The following is a 22393-nucleotide window of genomic DNA, read 5'->3' as shown; positions in this document are numbered from 1 at the left end:
TTATTTGCCTGTTCATTATGTACAGTATGTTCCTGATTCGTGTCTGTGATTGGAGCCCAGATGTAGATCTGGCCCAATTGTTGATGGAATATCGGCAGGACCAATCGCATTTTTTTCCCTTAGATTCGTCGTGCTCGGTCAGACCATTAGGGTATGTCGTAGGTGCAGGTAAACTCCCGTTTGCAAATTGCATGAAAGCCATGCATGAATTCATTAGCATACAGATGGAATCAAAACTCGAGGTACACCGAGTTTAATCGACTCGGAATCTTCTACATTTTGGTTATCCAACATTTCTCGAATTTGTTTGAACAGAGACATTGCATTACTATGGACATGAATATGTACTCGACATGATATGTACCCTCGTAGAAGATAGAGGGCGTGAGCCATTTCGCCTAACGGCCTCAAGTAGATGCCGGCCCTTAGGCGGGCAAACGCTCAGCAGAAGTTCATGATCTGGTGCCTATTTCGGGACACCATTGTGGTTGTTTGTTGCTCAGGAGTGCTTTGGGGGTTGAACCACACGTATCACGTATATGGTCTCGTCACCACGTATGCTCATCATCTTTGTGGTAGTAGATGCAGCGCATGGGCGGTTTCATCCAGCGACATCATCGGGTAAATATTCTCCTTCGAGCAGGGTATCGTCTTCTAGAAGAACCTGGTCTTCGGGCAACAAAGTCGGGACACCGCTGCGATCGACAAGTTTGCTCGTGTGACGCTTTTGGAAGATGTTGATTTCGCATGTATTTTTCACAAGCAGATGGTAGACATGAACATCTCGTTGCTGGCCGTAGCGTCGAGCACGGCCAATAGCCTGGGTCATGCCGGCTTCCCAGTCGTGCTGAGTCGAGACGAAGAGTGGCGACAAGAAGATGACATGGTTTGCGCATTGGAGGTTCCTGTAAATTAAATGGTTAATGAAATCGGTATTAAAAGGATGAGACATTCATGGACAACTTACAATCCGGCAGCCATTGAGCTTCCGAGATTCAAGATCAAAGCCTTGGGACGTGGTGGTACTTGTGTCTGGCCCTTCTTCGGTTTGGGACCTTCGATGAATTCAGTGATCACCTTCAAGCTGCTCGAAGTGACCATGCGGTGGTCGATATTCGCGGCTTTAAGGGCGTCTGAGGCAACGGGCATCAGGTGGCCTATCTGCACGAAGATCAGGGCGAGTTCGTCCTGTGGAATGTTGCGTATTATTTGAACAAGTCTGTTGAGCTTGGAGCTGTTGGTTGCTTGGTCTTCGTTGACTAGAGAAGTACCGGGGACGATCTTGGATTGCACAACCTGGCCGTCGCAGTCGCTGATGACACAGGACCTGTCTTTTTTGGCCATTGTCACACATTTTCCGCATAGGATATGGCCACAGGATTTGAGGGTGTTGAGATCATCCTTGTTGGGAACATCTTCTTTGCAGTTTTGACAAGGTGTAGTTGTGTTGGTTTGAATGGTCAAAAGAGCTTCGTAGAAGCGATGTTCACGATCGATCTCGCCGACTTGCTTTAGAAGAGAGATGATTTCGGTAGTCAGGGTTTTGTTAACAGCTGCCACAATCTGTGTGCCCCTGTTGGAGGGCCCTTGCGCGGACCTCTTCACACGTTTTGATGGCGGCTGCTGGGTTTCTTCGAAGGGTTCTTCGGTTTCTGTGATATTTGTTGGAAGCTTCGCTTTGGCTGCGGTGGCATTATCTGCTTTTAGGGCCTTTTGTACTCTTTCGTCAACCCGGTCACCGAGCTTTTTGTACTCTCGCGAGTTTGATTCAATCCATTCCTCGTGTGATGTAAAACAATCCGTCAAAAGAGAGGTTAATGCATTCACGAAACCGGTGTCGCCGAATTTACCCTTCAAGACGCCGACCATGCATTCTTCCCAGCCTTCTGGAGTGGTGGTTTGACGATACCAAAGAATAATTGCCTGTCGGCACACCAAGCGTATCTTTTCCCAAATCTCGGTGGATTTTGTTTTGTTGTTGGACGATCCTTTGCGACATTTTTCGATATTCCAGGGTGCCTTCCCGATTTGAGACGTTGTGCAGGACGTAATGAGGGCCTCTTCAGGGTATTGACTCTTGGACAAGATGTTATCCAAGGGACCGTCGATGCGCTTCTTGCTTTCCTTGAATGCTTGGAACAACGTGTTGTACGCCGCCTTTTCGGTGGGTATTTGGCCGATGATGTCAAGGTTCGTTATCAACTCAATGCGTTTGATCTTTGCCATGTTTTGACGTGCAAACCTATCCAGGAATTTTTGAGCGTGCAGTCGGCGGTTCTTGTACCATGCATTGCTGTGAGGGACCTGATACATCTGGAATGCCTCAACAGCTGTGTGATTCTTTCGAATAGTTCGCAGTCTCTTGTTCTTTGTGGCACGATCGCCATCATCGTCCACGCCAAGGTGAAGACCAAGATAACGCGCAATACTCTTGATGTCGGCAAAGTCATCGAGAGCCGGTGTTCCGGAAAGGATCCATTTGGAGCGTGCGTGCAGTGATAATAGGGAGACCTGTCGGTCTTCGCCTGCATATGTGTATTCATCGATTACCAAACGCTTGAAGCTGAAAGCGTGGACAAAAGCGGCTTTGACAGTGCGCCAGTCTTGTTCTTTGACATTTGTGATATTGAAGTCCTTGCGGTCATTTGGTTCAGATTTTGTTTTAGGTCCTTGTTTGTTATCAACGGACGCTTCAGCTGGTTCAGTTGATTTGCTATTGCGTCGTTTTTCTCCCGGACCGTTTTGTGGCTTTTCGCTGCGTCTTCGCTTCCACATATTTGGCCGGCCGTCAGAGAGATCAGATTCCTCATATCCTGAGTCGGACTCGGAAGACAAATCTTCCTTTGGTACTACCACATTGTGGTCACGAGCGGCATTCGCATCGGCAAACGCTTGGCCACGGAGACGTTTCGAAGGTACGTATGTGAAGTCGGCCTGTGTCTCTTGAACTCGGTGACGTCTGGCCTCCAATTTATGGAGCATCGCCTCAGGCCCCTCATTACTCAAAGTTTCAACACACTCCCGGAGGGAAGCGCTGGCGTCGTGGAACCAGCTATCGAAATTTCGGCCTGTTCCTCCGCCCGATCTTGCAGGAGCTTTGGGTGTGCCGGTAAATCTTTGAAGTCGGTTATAGTAAGTATCATTTGCCAGGACGCTCCATGACATAAGAACGATGTCGGCATCTTGGACTTGCTGAATAGAAATTTTCTTGATTGACTCTACTGCCAGGACTTGATACTTGGCTCCAACAAATTTGTCGATCTCTGAAACCCACTGTTTGAACACGTTGCTGGGCACAATGATCAGGGTTGCGTTGGTGGGAATCAATCCATCGTTTTCAGGCGGGATCTTGCAGTCTTCTTCGTATTGTGAGTCGATGAGGCCGAGTACAATGGCCGTCTTGCCATATCCAACCTCATCAGCCAGCACGCCGCCGCGAACAATGTGGGGTATTGTTGCTTTGACTTCAGCACGCCAGGGCATCAAAGGGAGAACAGATTCTTCAACTTCTTCTTCCGTGAAAGGTTCAATTGTTTCCGCTTCTTGTGAAATCATCCAACTCAAGGACCGAAGCTGCTCATCACGCAGATGACATTTGAAGTTGGGAGGCTGTGGTGACGGAATATCGTTACTGTTGCTCATCAAACTAAATCTGCTGCTAGCTTCTTTGGCCATGTCGTATGCATGAGGCAGAAGTCGCCACTGAGAAGTGATTTTCTCGCGGCTCGCGATGCCAGCCAACTTCCCGTGTGCTAGGTGGGTCAGTGCTTGAATATTGAGAGTGAAGCGCAGCTCTGCATCTCCGAATCCGTTGATTCGCCTGAAAATTAAAAATGGCGATGGTTGGGATTTGACGGCACGCTCATAAATGGCAGCTTCTTGTGGGTTCTCGTATGGAGTGATTCGGTCATTTTTGTCACGGCCCCAAGTTATACTGGGGGAAGGTGGATTGCAGACGTTGCAATTGGCATCAACGTCATGTTCGTAACTTGGATCTCCTGGGCAGATGATGTCGTTCCAATCTTCGAAGTCCGACCATGCCGCTATTTTCGAAAACAACCAAGCAAGACCTTTCAACTCTCTAGTAGAGGCCTCAGGATCCCAAGCTTGCCAGTGCGCCTCGACGTTAGGAAGCTTCAAAATCGCTGCTGGTGCTGATAGTGAGGCAAGGGTAATGCAAGCATTATGACAGTTCTGGTTTGCAATCGAGACTTGGATTCCTTGCTGCAAAGTGTCGCATTTCATCTGCTCAGGAGCACAGGCAATCAATTGTGCTTCCGGGGCCTTCACCCATCGACGGCAGAATGCTTTGACATCTTTCGAAATTGGTGTCACGTCCAACGATCTCCAATTTGGGGTTAACTCGGCGATCGTTATTCTCACTTCGTAACCTGGCAGGCGACTGTGGTCAATGGCGAACACGCAAGTATCATCATCAGGCTTCCCAGTCTTCGTTGGGTCAAGGAACAAAAAAATGGCAGGCTTATTTGCGGTGACTGGTCTTCGGTACAATGCACCGAGCGCTGTGCCACAGTCAGGAAGGTATTGATATAATCCGCGGACATCAAGATCAAGAACTGTGAGGTCCTCATCTGATCCTTCAACAAGAAGGGTAGTCCAGACTTTTCCTTCGGCGAATTTGGCGACTTTCAGACCACACTGAGCTTCAAATGATCGAACCTGATTATTTTGACCAGAAATTTGAAGTGAAAACGGTGTGCTCACGGGTGAACACACTTCCCATTTCCCATCGATCAACGATCCTTCATTTGGTGTCATTCTCGCAATCGGCTTTGCTAGCACTTCTCTGATAGTGCTCTTCGTAGGTGCAGACTCGGGTGGTTTTGCGTACAAAAGCCATTGGATGGAGTCCGGACCGATGTCAAGACACAAGCTTGAGTGTGTGCCGTTGTAAACAACTCGCCATTTTTTTCCACGCTTGATCTCTAAGAATCGAAAAGCATCTTGCAAAGTGATTTTTATGCGGTCGATGAAACCGTCCCAAAAATCGGGAAGGAAATCGGTAGGGTAAAGGGATTTGAACGTCTCGAATTCCGATTCAGATAAACCAGACAGTATGAGTATCATGGGAACAAGTCCCTTTATGTTCGCTATAAACTCTGACGGCTCTTGTCGGGAGAGGGGAAGAGGTGAATATGAATGCGTGGGATTTCCACGACAGAAATTGCAAGCGGTATGCCCGCAGAGGGTGCATTGGTGAATGTTATCTTGAACACCAGTCTGTCTCTCACAGGAACAACACAGAACACTGCTCGCTGCTTTGGCTTTGAAGACGTCGTGGTTGACGAGGTGGCATTCGGTTACTTGGAGGGTGCTTCTCGCGAGGCTGTAATCCTCGTTTGGATTGAGAAGGGGCTTGGCCTCGTCGTCGTCGGGTTGGGTTGAGCCCTCATCGTCGGTTCCAAGAATTGGATGCACGGCTATAAGACTAGCCAGCATAATCGCACAGACAACGGTGCTCGTCATTGCGTTTCCTGCCATATCCATCAATTCGGCCTGGGTTTCTCTCGTTAACAGCATGCGATCAAGGGGAAGACCTTGCAGTGCAAGTGCCTCCGTGCCAGATACGGGGCCCCCACGAGTGGTCACAAACGGTATACCCTTTGGCGTCAGGCAACCAGCGATCCCACTCCCAGCAAGACTGTCATTCCCCCGATCGACACCTTGAGACAGGTCGATCCAACGCCTGTGAGTGAAAAGTGAACGGTTAGTGATGAGATTCGGAGCTAAATCGATGGGAAACTAAGAGTTGACTTACTCTTTGAAGTTCATGTCATATGACTGAGCAAGTCTCTTCAAGAAGTTCATGTCCACCGTCTCCCATACTCTCTCCGGCTGTGTCTTCCAGAAACGATGCCAATAGAAGTCCGGTGCCTTCAGAACGTTGATTCCGGGCAGGGATCGAGTGATTGGCCTTTCGTTGCCTAGCTCAAGATCGTCACGGTGCCGTTGGTGGCGAACTTGGTATTGTTCCCAGCTGGTGTCGCTTCGGGAATCTAGGCGGGCTCTCATCTCGATGAGCTCGAGTCGGCGGTCGTCGTCATTCAGCAAAAACATTCCGACAGGCGCACTTGCTTGTCGTTTGAATTGGCAAGCAAGTTCACGAACGCGTTGAGCGACGTTGTTAATGTCGCTCTGATCCATGGAGTCTCTAATCAAGCCCGCTGCTTCCAAGCGGCGCTTGTCAATGACCACCAAGTACCCACGCTCGCGTGTCTGCGGGATGTAGTACTGCTTCGTGTCGACAGTGACTAAAACCGACAGGTATCCGAGCTCCTCCCATTTTCCCTTCATCTGTTCCCAGGGAGCATTCCGAACGTTCTCCTGGATCACCATTCGGGGTCGATATCTCTCCGCGTATCGCAAAAGGCCGTCGAACGTGGCCCCAGACTCGCCACATTGCTGCAGGGTCTTCTTGCGGTTGTTCAACGAAGAGAAGTCAACGCATGCGGTTCCTGCAACTACAATGTCTAGATCACCGGGAATCAATTTCGATGACCCATAGGCGGTCCGCCTGCAAGCAGTCAGTCAACATGTCAGAAGTCAAGGTGAGATGAGTGATTACATACGCTTTCTCGCCTCCAAGTTCGGTGATGTCCCGAAACAAGAGATGGGGGCGGAAGTTCCGCTCAATGTATGATTGTTTGAGCGGAACAATCTCACAGCTAAAAGCATGCGAGATCCGAAGTTGCTGGTTCATACCTAGACCTGTGAGGGTATTAGCAATTGGTTCTCCATCGCTTTTCAGGTCAAATTCAGACGAAGCGAAATAAAAAGTGAGAGATATCCCAATATCAAATGAGGAAACATATGCGAAACAACGAGAGATATGTGAAATCAACCCCAACCCCGATGCTGGCTTCCGGTTTAGGGCAAAGGTAAGTGGGTGCAACCATCCCGAAGGGAACATTTGACTGATGAACCAAGTAGAAAACAATTGACAAACTCACCCGTCTGGATCAATTCCAGGGCTAGAAGCGGGGCTTCCGTTCCTGAGCACATCGTCGCCACCCGAAGTGGTCGACTGCCGAGCCGAGAGAGGACAGACGCAAATCCCAGTTTAAGGGCGTTCGACGCCATGTCAGCGAATATATCTGCCAGCTTATGCAGAGGCGGGAGGTCACTGGCTAGATACCGGCCCCGAGGGACCGGATATCCCCGCCGCAGCTCCGGAATCTCGTTCATCGCCCCGGCCGCAGGCTCCTGAGCTTCCTTCTTCACCAAACCATCCGTCGACTGCTGCTGGTGTCTAGATCCCTTTGACGCCATGACCTGCGCTGGAGAAGGGGTAGAGGAGTAAGAGGTGGTCGGAGGTGATAATGATACAGACCAATTCACACCAAACAGAAAAAATAGCCTTGAGATCGAGGCGAAACTGCTAACAAATGCAACCACACGCAAATATGTTGGTGACTACTCCAAGGCACGTCAGAAAACATGCAATGGTGGAGGAGTAGAGAAGCGTGCAATGAGGTGAAGAAGAAGAACAAGAAGAAGAAGAGAAGACAACAAAGCTCCTAAGGTTATTATAAGGCATTGGAAGTTACAGCGTCCGTGATGGTGCTCGCCCGATTAGGAACTATTGACGCCCTATTGACCCGGCGACACGACAATACGACCGTAAAGTTACGGGCCTACGCAACCAGACAGTTCTCTTCTTAGACTTAGGGCTTTGAAAAACGAACATCTATCGATCGGATGAACAGAGGTTACATAGATGTAAGTATTGGTCCTAAGTTATACTGATCCAATTCCACAGATATATCAGACTGGAAATGTGCTTTTCCGTCGACAAACGGGTGAACTATGATTGCTTTCTTTGAATTACCCTAGAGGATCTATAGAAGTAGTGTATGCTGTCAGTGGATTCAAAAAGGATAAACGTTAGCTATCATTTTGCGGCTATTTGAAAGTAGGCTCTTTAAGCCAGTATGCAAATCAATGGGAAAAATAGAAATCAGGACCCCTACGCCACCTTTCGCCTCGTAGTATTGAATGAAAAGGGGAAAAAAATCAGAATATTGAACATGTCAAGCTTGCTCTTTGTGAACAGACCCACACTGCTGCAAGCCATAGAAAACTCCTTAGGATCCAAGGGGATTAATATCCCTAACGCATGCCACTTTGCATCAGTTGCTGGCGTAACATCATGATCTGGCCTCGTTCCATAGGAGGAAGTGCATCAATGGCAGCTTGTGGCATGCTCATGACTTGTTGAAGGAGCTCTTCCTGGCCATGCATCGATGGAGCGGGTTGAGCAGGCGGAGGTGCAAAGGGTGTGTTGGTGACAGGCGGCGTAGAGATCTGCCCAGGGGCACCATATGGTTGAAATTGTTGGGGTGGTGGTTGAGACACTTGAGGAGGCTGGGCAGCTTGTTCAACAATTGAGCCAAGCAACTGATATTCAACCAAGTTCATGAGAAGCAAGGCCTGGAAGATTGCATATGCAAGTTGGGGAGCTTGACGCAGCAGCTCAGTGGCACGGGCTGGATCAGCGACCGCGAGAGATTTCATTTGTGTCAAGACATCAAGGAGTTGATTCGGTGGGAGGGATGCGAGGGTGTGGGAGATGGCGTTAGGACAGTCGACGTGAGGCGGCAATTCCACACCCGGTGGAAGAGGCGGCAGCGGCGCTGAGCCTGGGATCTGTTGCTGTTGTGGGGGCTCTGGATTCATCATTGGTTGCGACTGTTGCGAATAGTCGGGGGGTACAGAATCCTTCTCGTTGTTGTGAGGCCAATCGACACGGATCTTACGACCCATGACTTCATGGTCGTTGAGGTTGCGCACAGCGGAGGCAGCCGCATCCGCGTCCGCGAAATCTGCGAATCCGTAGCCTTTGGGTTTGCCAGTCTCGGGGTTCATCATCAATCGGAACTTGGTGACAGTGCCGGCCGTACTAAGGATGTCTTTGACTTGCTCCTCAGTGAGATCTGAGATAAATTAGCGTTGCGCAAGGCATTCAGGCAGGCACATGTACATACTGTAGGGAATGTTCCCTAGGAACACACTCTTCCCGGTCCGATCAGGGGCCATAATTGTGATAGAGATAGAAATGCTAATGAGAGAAAGATCAGTAGTCAACGCAAGCAAAGAAGCGAAGCTGATTCTGCCCGACTTTGTCTCACCGCCAATAACCTCACCTCATCCACTCAAGCATCAGACCTAGTCTGTCTACATCCATCTCCAATCTTCTCCACGCACTTCCTCACACAATGTCTCAAAGTCAAAAAGAGGCCTGGGAGCGCCTGCAGGTCATGCTCTCGAAGCGCAAGGCTGGCTTCGGCGGTGGCTTCCCATCCGGGGGTGGCCGAGGCGGCTTTGGACTTGTCGGAGGTCTCATTCTGGCCGGTGTTGGCACCTGGGTCGTGTCAAACTCACTTTTCAACGGTATGCTACGTTTCAATACTTGGAGAAAGCATGTGACTGACGATTTTATAGTTGACGGTGGTCACCGTGCCATTAAGTACTCGCGCTTAGGTGGTGTCAAGAAGGAAATCTACGCCGAAGGTATGAAAACTTCCCAACTGAGCCAAATAGCTCTCTCTGACAGTCTGGACAACTAGGAACTCATTTCCAAATTCCGTGGTTCGAAACCCCCATCATCTACGATGTCCGCGCCAAACCTCGCAACATCCCTTCTCTTACCGGTACCAAGGACTTGCAGATGGTCAACATCACCTGCCGTGTCCTGTCTAGACCCCGTGTAGATGCTCTGCCTCAAATCTACCGCACACTTGGTCAAGACTTCGACGAGCGAGTCCTGCCCTCGATTGTCAACGAGGTGCTGAAGAGCGTTGTTGCTCAGTTCAATGCCAGTCAGCTTATTACACAGCGTGAGATGGTTGCCCGTCTGGTGCGAGACAACCTTGCCCGCCGCGCTGCCCGGTTCAACATTGCTCTGGATGATGTGTCCTTGACGGTATGTGCATTTTGCTCACTTTAGACCCAAGCACCTGCTAACCTATCCCTCTACAGCACTTAACCTTCTCCCCTGAGTTCACCGCCGCTGTTGAGGCTAAGCAGGTCGCTCAGCAAGACGCTCAGCGTGCTGCGTTCATGGTTGACAAGGCCCGCCAAGAGAAGCAGGCTTTCATTGTCCGCGCACAGGGTGAGGCCCGCTCGGCCGAGCTCATTGGTGACGCTATCAAGAAGAGCAGGAGTTATATTGAGCTCCGGAAGATCGAAAATGCTCGTCAAATTGCCCAGATTCTCCATGAGAACGGTGGCCAGAACAAGCTTTACCTCGATACCCAGGGCTTGGGCCTGAATGTCAATGCTCACGGCGAGGAGGGCAAATAAATTCAGTATACTTCAAACTTAATGGCGCTGCGTGAAGGAATGTGAATTATTGTACAAATAGCTGGATTAACAAGTATCTGAACTCTTCTCTATTTATTTTATTTCAAATTTCCACTTTGTCTCTTTAATGATTATTTCGTACATGGACGTTATAAGGCTGCGAGTATATATTCTCTCCCGCGGGGACGAAGGCGGCGAACGCGATTTTTTTACATTTGGAGGGGCACCACTTTGTTCTGACAACATCGCAACGGCTTTGATCAAGCATCATAAAGAAATTCAAATCGTAAGTGTTAATGAAAAAGTACATACTTACGTGGTTTTGTGCATTAATTAGTTGCACATAGCTAAACCCAATCAGACAATGCCTGAAATCACCGACGATACCCCAGTACACCTTGCTGAGGTCGATGTCGACCTTGATGTGCAAGAGATTCTCCTTGCCTCATCACAGCACGACATCACCAAGCTGCGCCGTCTACTTCGTACCCAATCTTCTTTGCCAGACGCAGCAAACGTAAAAGATACCGAATCCGGCTTCTCGCCTCTACACGCCGCAATCGCCGCCTGCGAACCCGACACAGAGACCAAGGAGACACAGAATGGCACAAACGGCGCAGTACCATCAGACTCAAACCCAAAGGAATTGGACACCGAAACTCTACAATCAGCAGTAGAGACAGTCAAGTTCCTTCTGCAGGAGGGCGCCATTTGGAATGACCTTGACGTGAACAACGAAACGCCCGGATGTCTCGCTCGCCGCATTGGCGCCCTTGAGCTGTACGATTTGATGGTGGACGCGGGTGTGCGCGCAGAGCTATTGCTGAACCGTTTGGACGCCTACGAAGAGCTATCCGATAGTGACTCCGAGGAAGAGGATAAGGAGGGCGAAACCGCAACCGCAACCGCAACTGAAACTGACCCCGAAACCGCACCCGAACTCGTCGATGCATCCGCTGAAATCGCAGCAGCACCCTCGGCCACACCCGCCAACCCGGAAGTAAGCAACCCGCAGTACCTGGAGTCGCATCTAAATATCCAGAACGACCGAATTCTCGATGCAGACCAGAACGGCGTGATGATGGCATGGGAAAGCGATATCATGCGCAAGTCTGCGAAAGCACTTCTTCCCACGCCGGGTCTGAGGGTGCTGAACATCGGGCACGGAATGGGTATTGTGGACGGTTTTTTCCAGGAGCAGCAGCCGGCGGCTCACCACATTATCGAAGCTCACGATGACGTCGTTGCAGAAATGAAGCGACGTGGATGGGACAGCAAGCCTGGCGTTGTAATTCACCAGGGACGTTGGCAGGATGTTCTCCCTGGTCTTGTGGCTGAGGGAGTCATGTTCGATGCTATCTACCACGACACATTTGCTGAATCCTATGGCGATTTCCGCGAGTTCTTCTCTGAACAGGTTATTGGCTTGTTGGAGCAGGAGGGTCGTTGGGGGTTCTTCAATGGTATGGGTGCTGATCGCCAAATCTCCTATGATGTCTACCAGAAAGTTGCGGAGATGGATCTCTTTGAGGCTGGATTTGACGTGCAGTGGGAGGAAATCGCTGTGCCCAAGCTGGAGGGCGAATGGGAGGGCGTGCGTCGGGCCTATTGGGTTGTGGATGATTACAGATTGCCGTTATGCAAATTCATGGATTAAGATGGTTGGAACCATCGGAATTAGATTCTCAAAAAAGACAGTGGATGTCTATGACTGAATGCAACGCCTGAAAATGCTATAGAAAGGCTAAAAGGAACTATGTACAAATCATATCACAATTGAATTAAATCCACCTCTGAGAAATCTGGAGGACTGCGACTGAATATTGTCCGACACTTGCCGTCTAGTGCCTGGTATTCATTGCTAATCCAGATATGTTTGCTGAATCGTTGGGTTCGGTAAACCTCGTCATCACTTACACCCAAATCATCGCGTGGGATCCAAACCACGGGCTGCTTGGCGCGAAGAGCCTCATGCTGGAAAGCACGTTGCACTAATTGGTCACGCTCATCTGGCGTGAGATCCTCGAGTTCATCGTTGATACCAGCAAAGAGGGCTTGACCAACTGTGTTGGGGGCTGGCCCTTGGGCCTCGGTGTCTTGGGCTATCTTCTCGCGCATGGATCGAATCGTTGGCGTTGAGCTTGGCGAACTAATACCAAAATACTTGGATTTCCGCTTCGATGAGTTGGTGGCCCATGATGGCCGCTTGTGTTCAAGTTTGGGTGTGGACAGGTGATCCGAATTGTGTCGGGTCTGGTTGAATCCATTGGTCTCTAGAGCCTTGAGCTCGATATCCCGTGGCTCTTGGTCTTGCTGGCGCTCCCGGCGTTCAGCTTCAGCCAAGCTATGCTCAACATCATCTTCGTCGTCGTCTTCAAGAGCGAGCCCGAGGCGAGCGTGCTGAGCACGTCGGAATTCACCATCCCGCCGAATAGCATCTTCTTCCAGAGTGATGGGCAGATATCGAATTAGTGGATTGAATGCTTCGTTCAAAAGGATTTGGAAGCCGACGGTCAGGACAAGGACCACAATCATACAAATGGCTTGTCCCTTGCAGGCGACATTATCATCCTGATCCCGAACCAAAAAGAACAAACCGATCAGGCAGACCTCCATGATGTATAGTCCAGTAAATAACTGGTTGATAGCTCGAGGGAATAGAAGACCACCAGTGTCAAAGCGGAATTTGGTGACGTAGAGCGTGTTATAGCGATAGACAAACCAGAAAAGGCTGAAAGTGATGATGTTGAAAACCAAGATAAGAGGTGCAACCACACAATAGATCAAACCTTTTGAGATGTCAGCGAACACAATCAATGAAATTCTTTTCAAAAGTAGAGCTTACCAATAGAGGCCAGAGTGGTATAAACCGGGAAGAAGGTGCCCCATTGCATCTGATTGAGGTTCGTTGTTCGAGCCCACTTCTTCCTCGCAGTAGAATCCAAGATTGGAGCCAAAATGAACCAGCTCACGAGACCAAAGATTTGTACCAGAGCACCTGCACTCACTGACATGGCTTGCAGAATCATGTAAGAGAAGAAGTAGTTGCTGGACTTAGGAATATTTGAAGCCAACAATTCCGGCCAGCTAGTCACATCGGTGAAGCTTTCAATGATTGTAGAGAAACTAGAGGCGATGGTCACAACCAAGAACAGCTGCACAAACAAGAAGGCAAAGTAATAATTTTGCACAGTGAGTTCGATGGACATGCCAGTGAAAATGCCTTGCGCGCGACTCAGGAAGCGAAGGATGAGGGGAAGAAGTGCCATCAGGATAGCCAAACACAGCGCGGGGAGAATACCCTGAACAGCTGAGATGAACCAGTCTGGTAACTTGCCAAGCCAAGCCAGCCACGTGAATGCGCCCTCAAGGTATGAAAGTTGTGAAAGGAGCCCAGTAAATGCAACGGGGAAAGCCCATCCAACAACCATTGCACAGACTAGTGTAATAATGCCGAAGGTACGCAGATATCGCTCCCACCATTTGATAGACATGTTGTCCCAAATAACATCGTCTGGTGAAATCTCCACAACTCGGGGTGCCATTTGTTTCGGGAGGTGGTGGCTGACAGCCTGACAGGCCATATGGGCAGCGACTTGATGATTGAACTGAATGAAAGCCGAGTTCATCAAAGGGAACCGCTCAGGGTGTTGCTGGTCGATCTCGATCTCTAAATTTAAACGAGCCAATTCTTTCCGGCAATGGTCAATAGTGTCGACCTTTTTGCCTAGAAGCCAGATCGAGGGCATCCAGCTCCAACCAAAGATGGGTAGACGCATGGTGTCTCGGTCCTTCTGCCGGATATACTCTTTCCACAGTGGTTCTCCGTAGTCTTCTTTATCGAAGTTTTCGTTGTAGGCGATGGGATATTCCTCCTCCTTTGCCTTTTCTCCCTTCTTGTGACTGTCTCTGCTTTTCTTGTCCTTCTCGGGTTTGGCGGAGCCTTGATGGGGTCCATCGGTCGCAGGAGTGTCGGGTGCGGTCAGTGGATATTCATCAGGCTCCGAGGCCTCCTGCGATTTCGGATGAGATGACATTCTCCTCCAGAATGGTGGCTGTTTCGGCGGTAGAACTTCATTGCGGCACATCGTGTCGCTTGAACCTGGCTCATCTGTTCGCGGCAACCCGGTAGATTGACGAGGCTCTGCAATATGGCTTTGACCAGAAGCAGTATGATTGTGGTTTGGCGTGTTTCCACGAGCTGGGAGAATGTCATCTGTAGTTGCAACAAATCCCCTGGTTTGAGTCAAAGTCCCGTCAAGGCCATGCTCGGCCCTTTTGATACCCCCAAGTACTGATTTTCCTAGCTTACCCACGCCTAGTCCAACGGCCCCGGCAGCTGCAAAGGCGGGGTCAAACACTCGACGGGCTCCGTTCTCCGACTTCTTCGCTTGGGGATCTTCAGTTGGGCCGTCAAGCGCTTCCCGGACAGTGTGAGCTTCGTGGGGGTTACCGGAGCTGACACCGGGGCCCATAGCCATGTTGGACGCTCTTTTTTTGGCCTCGTAGCTTTCTTGTTTCTCTGCGGCTGCTTTGCTTTTGCCTGCCTTTTTTGCCTCGGCCTTGGCTTTCTTGAGCTGTGCTTTTTTGCATTGTGAAATCAGACTGGTCTCTGCACTTTCGAGTTTGAGAGCCAGCTTATTGCGCTCTTTCACTTTCTCATTGAGATCATCGAAGTTTCGGTTGATCCAAATATTTCGCACACCTCCAGGGAAAACATCGAAAAGCCTGTCCAGGGCATCCACGTTGAGCCAGTCCTGTGGGATAGATGTCACTAGCACGGTGGTGGCAGATGCTCGGAGTCGATGCTGAGGAGAGGTCAAATAAGCCTGGCGCATACGGATATAACCTCGAAGCTCGTCGAAAAACACAACACAAATATAGACAATTGCAATGACAGCCATTACCAAATGAGCCCAGTATCGATTCGTGTGCTGGGGTTTCACATTACCCCATGCCAACTGATCTAAACCAGTGACATTCCATTGGTCGCCCGTTGTACCAGTCTTGTATGTGGTGCCTTTTCCGCCCACATGATTGAGTGGGAGCAGGACTGGCAGAATCACGATGCCCATAGGGAGAAAGATTTTTAAGAGCATGCGTAGATAACGCAGAAAAAAATATGCATCTAGTCCGCATTTTTGAATCAACTCGGAGCTGGAAGTACGGAAAACAGGACCAATCCAACTGAACAATCCTGGCGGGGATGGGTTCGTGCGTTCTCTGTCTGGTACTAGATAAGTTCGTGGTTGACTGAACTCCATCGTCAGTGAGTCCAAAGCTAGATTCAGTTCCACCATTTATGCCAAGAGACTTACTATATGCGGGTTAATTTGCCTTTGAGTAAGAGGAAGAGAAGAAATTCGATGACGAAGACAATAATGGCCGTCGCCAGCGAGGCCAGGAAAACTGAGATTGAGACACCTTGAGCGGTTTTCCCATGGCCACCACTGTGCTCCAGTGCGTCCTCCAAGCCTGAAGGCATGACGATCAGCTCGGATTTTACCGAACGAAAAATATCAAGGTAGAAAGTCGGCAATTAGTATGTAAAAAGGGGTGAAGTCGCTGTCACTTCAGGCATCACGGTCTCTTTGGAGTGTATATAAAAGGCGATCATTCATAGTCTGGATTTGCACACAAGAAAGAACTCGGTGATAAGGGAAAAAAATAACAAAGAGAATCCACCTGAAGGAGTCCACGGCGCCAACTTGATGAGGTGTGTGGGGAATAAGTAAACTTGAGAGTCACCTTGGATTCGCTATTAACGAATGACAGCAGTGGCGTGAATATCAAGTCGGTTGATCAAGAAATAGGGAACTTAACGAACAGGGATGATTGGAGGAATCGTGGGTACGCCGATCGAGAAAGGGATGACATCAGGCGCTTGGTGAAACAGCCAAGTCACGATTTTGATGAAAGAGAATGAAGCATTGCTTTGGGCAGAAGTTTTCATTCTATTTTTAATTTGAAAAGATAAGTGAATGAATACTCCTATCCCTACGCGTGGTATTCTTTCTTTATGACATCTACAAGTTTTTTGTACTTGCTACGGTAGTATTTTGAAGCTTTGGGGAAACTGTCCTGATTGGTACTTGCCCTGTGTACCTCAACAGTGTGGGGCAGCCCTGCCCTTTTTCATGTGGCAGTGCAAGTTTATATAATTGGGAAGCCACACTGTCACGTGTTGATGTGGCTTAAACGAAAACACGTCGACCCAAAATGGAAACCACTTAACGCGCTCGTCGCGTCGGCAGAAAACGCGTTCCCGCCCACAGCTTTTTGCTCTCCCTTTCTTCATTTGTATAATCCATCGAATTAATTCTTATCACCCACCCGACCACAGTCAGGTATCCACCACATTAATTCATAACAATGTCCTCACCAGCTCAAAGACGGAGGGGTCGTTCCACCAAAAATTCAACTGCGTCGCCCACTTCGTCGTCACGACAGGAACCACCTAGTAGCCCGACTTTTCAGGCCACCCCTCGTGCTTCGAGGCGTTTAATGGGAGAGGGAGCTGTGCCTTCTTCATCCCCGATCTTCTTCCAGTCATCTCCAACCAAGGGTAACAACAATGCTGAAACACCTGATGAGCGTATGGCCGATGCCAGCTCAACAATGGATGATGGAGAGAGAACCCCGCGAGGAAATCCTGGTGTGAGAGGTATTGATATCAAATTGATAAAGATCACTATTTTCATACATAACTAAACAGCTACTAGATTCTTCTCCCATTAATTACATCCCAAGTTCCAGCCCAACCCGAGGCTTCGGTCGCTCCGATCTTCGCTCAGACATTCGCTCAGACATTCGTTCCGATGCAGTCAGCACCAGCAGTGGACTGTTTGTCTCGCCCCGTGGACAGGGCCGACGTGCGAATAATCGTCGCAGCGATTTGCACTCTGGCGGCTTCGGGTCCACTCCCAATCGTCGCAATCGTCTGTTCGTTGATGGTAGTGGAATGCCTGCCGGTGAAGATAACACTATTCCTCGGTCCGATGCCACGTTCTCGAATATCAACCCCGATACCTCCGAAGCGGAGGCATTGGCTGGTAACTCTACTCGTGTGATCTGGGGTACCAATATCTCTATTGCAGACTCAATGTCATCGTTCAAGAACTTCTTGTATAACTTCGCTCCAAAATACCGTCTCTGGGCTGATGGTGCCTCAGAGCATGAAACTCGACTATTGGGTGAAGCTGCTGAAAGGCGTGAGTGTATCGCCGTGCTGAATGATATGCGGAGGCTCGGTGTGTCGACTTACAACCTCGATGCTGCAAATCTCAAGGCCTATCCATCGACTCGCAAGTTGTGGCACCAACTTACCGCATACCCGCAAGAGATTATCCCTCTCATGGATCAGAGCTTGAGGGATGTCATGGTTGATCTGGCCCTCAAGGAGATGGACGTTCTGCGATCAGAGAGTCAACGTAACGCTCAGTCTCGCGATCGCCGTGGTCAGTCTATTCTCACCTCAGATGCGGCAGTTCCTCCCAATGTCGATATTCCGGATTTGGTTGGTGAAGTGGAGGCTATGATCTTCAAAGTGCTTCCCTTTGGCTTGGATCAGACTGTGAACATGCGTGATCTCGACCCTGCTGATATGGACAAGCTGGTCAGCATCAAGGGTCTGGTCATTCGTGCTACTCCAATCATTCCTGACATGAAAGAAGCATTCTTCCGGTGCAGCGTCTGCAGCTATGGCGTTATTGTCGACATTGACCGTGGCAGGATTAGCGAGCCGACCGTCTGCCCCCGCGATGGTTGCAAGGAGAACAACTCTATGCAACTCATCCACAACCGTTGTAACTTCGCGGATAAACAAGTCATTAAGCTTCAGGAAACTCCGGACAGCATTCCTGATGGCCAGACTCCCCACTCCGTGTCTCTGTGTGCATATGATGAACTGGTCGACGTCTGCAAAGCAGGTGACCGTGTGGAGGTGACCGGTATTTTCCGATGCAATCCTATGCGAGTCAACGCACGCCAGCGCTCTCAGAAGGCTCTTTTCAAGACTTACATCGACGTTCTTCACGTGCAAAAGGTTGACCGTAAGAAAATGGGCATCGACATGTCCACTGTCGAGCAAGAGATGTCCGAGCGAGCGGCAGAGGCAGACCAGGCACGCAAAGTATCAGCAGAAGAAGAAGAGAAGATTAAGCGGACAGCTTCCCGTCCCGACATCTATGATCTTCTATCTCGTTCCTTGGCGCCCAGTATCTACGAGATGGACGACGTGAAGAAGGGTATCCTGCTGCAATTGTTCGGAGGCACCAACAAGACCTTCCAAAAAGGAGGTAATCCTCGCTACCGTGGCGATATTAACGTTCTTCTGTGCGGTGATCCGTCGACCGCCAAGTCCCAAATACTGCGGTACGTTCACAAGATCGCCCCGCGTGGTGTCTACACCAGTGGCAAGGGTTCTTCAGCTGTTGGTTTGACTGCCTACGTGACTCGTGACCCAGAAACTCGCCAAATGGTTCTCGAGTCTGGTGCGTTGGTTCTGTCTGATGGTGGTGTCTGTTGTATCGATGAGTTTGACAAGATGAACGATTCCACTCGGTCCGTCCTTCACGAAGTCATGGAACAACAAACCGTCTCCATTGCCAAGGCGGGTATCATCACTACCCTGAATGCCCGTACATCTATCCTGGCCTCTGCCAATCCCATCGGCAGTAGATACAACCCTAAACTCGCAGTTCCCCAGAACATTGATCTTCCACCCACTTTGCTCTCTCGTTTCGACCTGGTCTACCTGGTTCTTGACCGTGTCGACGAGACGGAAGATCGCCGCATGGCCAAGCACTTGGTCGGCATGTACCTCGAGGACAACCCCGAAAATGCCAGCTCACATGAGATTTTGGTGAGTAAACATTCCAGTCTTTTTTTCGGTTTGAACGGAAACTAATCGCTCTACTAGCCCATCGAATTCCTCACATCTTACATTACATACGCGAAGACCAACTGCCACCCCGTTATCACCCCAGCTGCCGGTGCTGCCCTCACCGATGCCTATGTGGCCATGCGTCTACTCGGTGACGACATCCGCGCCCAGGACCGCCGCATCACCGCCACCACCCGACAGCTCGAATCGATGATCAGACTGTCCGAAGCCCACGCACGCATGCGTCTGTCCCCCGAGGTAACCGTCGGCGATGTCGAGGAATCCGTCCGATTGATCCGCTCCGCCATCAAGCAAGCCGCCACCGACTCCCGCACCGGTCTGATCGACATGGGTCTGTTAACCGAAGGCACCAGTGCTACCGACCGCCGCCTGCGCGATGACCTGAAGAAGGCAGTGCTCTCTCGCCTGGATGATCGCGGTGGTGCGTCTGGTGGTGCAGTCCGCTGGGCTGATCTCTTCCGCGACGTGAGCGAGCAGAGTGACAGCAGGTTGGACCACACTCAGTTCAACGATGTGGTGCGGTCGCTGGAATCAGAGGGCTCAGTGAATGTCTTTGGTGAGGGTGCTCGCCGCAGTATCCGTCGGGCGGCCATGAGCCTGTAGTTACTTGCGATGATACCATGAAATGATGAGGTTTGCATGTCATCCCTGACCTCTGAGGGAGTCTGGCGTTGTGATTAGTTCTGTTCAGCAGAGTGAATATGAATAATGTTATGGATTTGAACAAAAACAAGGTAGATTCTCGTAGCGCCTTAACCAGACTTGTAATTCTATTGACATGTTCTATCTAGTTAACAATATATTGTACCAAGCAAACCAAGGGATCGACATCGAGCTCTGATATGAACCACGAATCATATGCATCTGCAAGTGCATACATATGTATACTAATGCGCGCAAGTGCCGTGTGGGGCCCGATCGACTGCAGGACCTTAGTGTCTCAACTCTAACATCAACCCTCTAACATCAACCCCTCAATATTACCGCTCTTATATCCACGCACACCTCCCTATTCGAGCCCCTTCCTCTCCCATTTCACCACAACTTTAGATTATTCGACAAGCTCTCCATCAAGAGCGACGGGGTGTGGTAACAGGAGGGGGTGTACGAGGGGGTATAGAAGGATTCACCTGAAGATAAAATTGAATGATAAGTATAGTAAGAAAGTGTTGAAGCTTTCATCATACCTTGAAAATTCGTTAGAAGAAGTTAGTTCATGGTAATGTCTGGCTGGTCAGAAGAGCGTTTGTATGGATCTTGTATTCATTAAAACCTAGGAGCGCATATATCTTATACAGATTTGATATTCCTGGTACAACACACCTATGGCACTTATCTTCAACTAGGCCAACAATAGTAATCAGCACCAGACGTCAGCAACATCGCCAGCAATGACGCCAGCGACAGCAATGTAGCCCCAGTAAGAGTCCATGAAGCTGGAATGTGAGCCAGTCAGCAATATAGCCAGCAATAGCGCCTAGTAACAATGGTCTTAGCAATTTTATAGGGCTGAAACGCGAGGCAGCCCGTTGGTGAGTTTTCTAGCTACTGAGATAAATGACTAGCAGGGATCTGCGTAACTAGACCCACGCGTAGTGATTTAATTGCTTTGTATAATCTAAGGCGAAAGCCCGAAAGCCACATTAGCAAGAGGTCAAGTCCCAGTCCTCTACCAGCACTAATCGTGTCGCCGCCTGGCGGCGTCCGTATGCCCTAATTCAAACACATATCTACACAAATTTCATTGAAGTCAATCTACATTCCCCCTTTATCAATATCATTAAGATCATCTATCTATTCTTGGACCACTCCTTTATATCTCTGCTTATTTAACTACCCCGAATCCGATATCTATATGTATCTATCGTTGTTTTATTTTTAAGATTACCGCTACCTCTTACTCACGCTGATAAGGAGTTAAAAATGGTAGATCTAGGAAAGACTAAGAGCTAATAGTAATTTCTAGAGCAAGTAACGATAGATGCAAATCGGCTGGCATGATAGAATGGGCGGTGCAATTACTGGCTTCGATTCTTCGAAAATCGTGCTATGGGCAATATGATTTCAATGCAATGAGAACTGGTGTAACTATGCGATTGAAGTAGGGATACTAAGGGGCGGCGACACGATTATAACATCACCGTTCTTATATCCACGTACCCCTCCCTATCCAAGCCTCTTCCTCTCCCGTACTCCTATCACTTTAGATTCTTCAAGAAGCTCTCAAGCTCTTAGGCTTTTTATTAGAAGGGAGTTTAGGCGTGGGTTTAGGAAAGGGTGCAGCCGAGCGGTCACCGCGACGACGATCATTCTCATTCTCTTTTTTGGGGGGGCATCTAAATATTAAATTGTATAAGTAAAGTATTACATTGTTTGACAATTATCATCCCTTAAAAGCAAACGTCACAGTATTCTGTAAGGATGAGGGTTCTTGATCTAGTGATACCATTGTGGTTAACATACACTCTGTGCGTAGAGTACTAACCCGTTTATACTAAGATACCTTTGAAATTGACCGGTCTTCGCTAGGAGTAGTCACCTAAATCAGGATTTGTGATTCGAGGTTGAAGGATGTTTGTATGAATCTTATATTTATCAGAATATAGGTATTTAGATATCTTATATAGATTTGAGAATTCTAAGACAACGAACCTAGACCCTGATGACTAGACAAAATTGGGGGTCAAAAACAGTAGCCAGCAACAATAGCCAGTTAAATAGCCAGCAAGATGGCCAGAAACACGAAACATTGGCCTTGTAAGAGGCTATATCGCTGAGATGTGAGTCAGCCAACAACAGTGGCATTATCAAGAAGCTATATACTATATAAAGCATATAAGGTGGCCCGTCGGTGACATCTCTAGCTAGTACTAAGATAAAATGACTAGCAGGGGTATGTAAAAGTGAGTGCTTGTACTATATATGATTCAAGGCGAAAGCCCCCTTGGCAAGAGGTCAAGTTCCTGTGAAAGTGAGAATTCAAAAATTGAGATATACTCCTACATAATTACATTATTAATTTTGACATTAAATAATTTTAGAATATTGCGCTCCGTATATAGTACTGAATGGGACTTTTATATACATATGTACTAATCAGGGCTAGGAACTACCGAAAGAAACTCGATCGAAAAGTTGCCCACGTGCGTTGGTGACTGGTCATAC

At 49.0% G+C, this 22393-nt stretch overlaps 6 protein-coding genes across 6 annotated transcripts; 3 read left to right on the top strand and 3 right to left on the bottom strand.

Moving 5' to 3' along the window:
• Nucleotides 1-601: 601 nt before the first annotated feature.
• N7529_008533 (putative SNF2 family helicase) lies at nt 602-7290 on the bottom strand (the record flags this gene model as incomplete). Its single annotated transcript, XM_057244060.1, has 5 exons — nt 602-905; nt 968-5707; nt 5780-6535; nt 6591-6729; nt 6972-7290. The coding sequence occupies 5 exons, from the start codon at nt 7288-7290 to the stop codon at nt 602-604; spliced, it is 6258 nt and encodes a 2085-aa protein (XP_057095598.1).
• Nucleotides 7291-8130: 840 nt separating this feature from the next.
• Nucleotides 8131-9057, bottom strand: N7529_008532 (putative polyadenylation factor subunit CstF64; the record flags this gene model as incomplete). The annotated part of the gene is made up of 2 exons (XM_057244059.1): nt 8131-8954; nt 9006-9057. 2 exons carry the CDS (start codon nt 9055-9057, stop codon nt 8131-8133), a joined length of 876 nt encoding a protein of 291 aa, XP_057095597.1.
• A 179-nt stretch (nt 9058-9236) lies between these two features.
• Nucleotides 9237-10323, top strand: N7529_008531 (prohibitin subunit PHB2; the record flags this gene model as incomplete). The annotated part of the gene is made up of 4 exons (XM_057244058.1): nt 9237-9411; nt 9463-9531; nt 9588-9943; nt 10000-10323. The coding sequence occupies 4 exons, from the start codon at nt 9237-9239 to the stop codon at nt 10321-10323; spliced, it is 924 nt and encodes a 307-aa protein (XP_057095596.1).
• A 364-nt stretch (nt 10324-10687) lies between these two features.
• Nucleotides 10688-11980, top strand: rmt2 (protein-arginine N5-methyltransferase; the record flags this gene model as incomplete). The annotated part of the gene is made up of 1 exon (XM_057244057.1): nt 10688-11980. One exon carries the CDS (start codon nt 10688-10690, stop codon nt 11978-11980), a length of 1293 nt encoding a protein of 430 aa, XP_057095595.1.
• A 113-nt stretch (nt 11981-12093) lies between these two features.
• On the bottom strand, nt 12094-15808 carry N7529_008529 (putative DUF221 domain protein; the record flags this gene model as incomplete). Its single annotated transcript, XM_057244056.1, has 3 exons — nt 12094-13112; nt 13169-15576; nt 15642-15808. The coding sequence occupies 3 exons, from the start codon at nt 15806-15808 to the stop codon at nt 12094-12096; spliced, it is 3594 nt and encodes a 1197-aa protein (XP_057095594.1).
• Nucleotides 15809-16695: 887 nt separating this feature from the next.
• On the top strand, nt 16696-19831 carry N7529_008528 (MCM DNA helicase complex subunit MCM4; the record flags this gene model as incomplete). Its single annotated transcript, XM_057244055.1, has 3 exons — nt 16696-16987; nt 17046-19186; nt 19244-19831. 3 exons carry the CDS (start codon nt 16696-16698, stop codon nt 19829-19831), a joined length of 3021 nt encoding a protein of 1006 aa, XP_057095593.1.
• Nucleotides 19832-22393: the final 2562 nt, after the last annotated feature.

The sequence above is a fragment of the Penicillium soppii genome (genome assembly GCF_028829465.1).
Source record: "Penicillium soppii strain IBT 18220 chromosome Unknown utg000006l, whole genome shotgun sequence".
NCBI lineage: Eukaryota > Fungi > Ascomycota > Eurotiomycetes > Eurotiales > Aspergillaceae > Penicillium > Penicillium soppii.
This window is presented reverse-complemented; position numbering and strand designations above follow the sequence as displayed.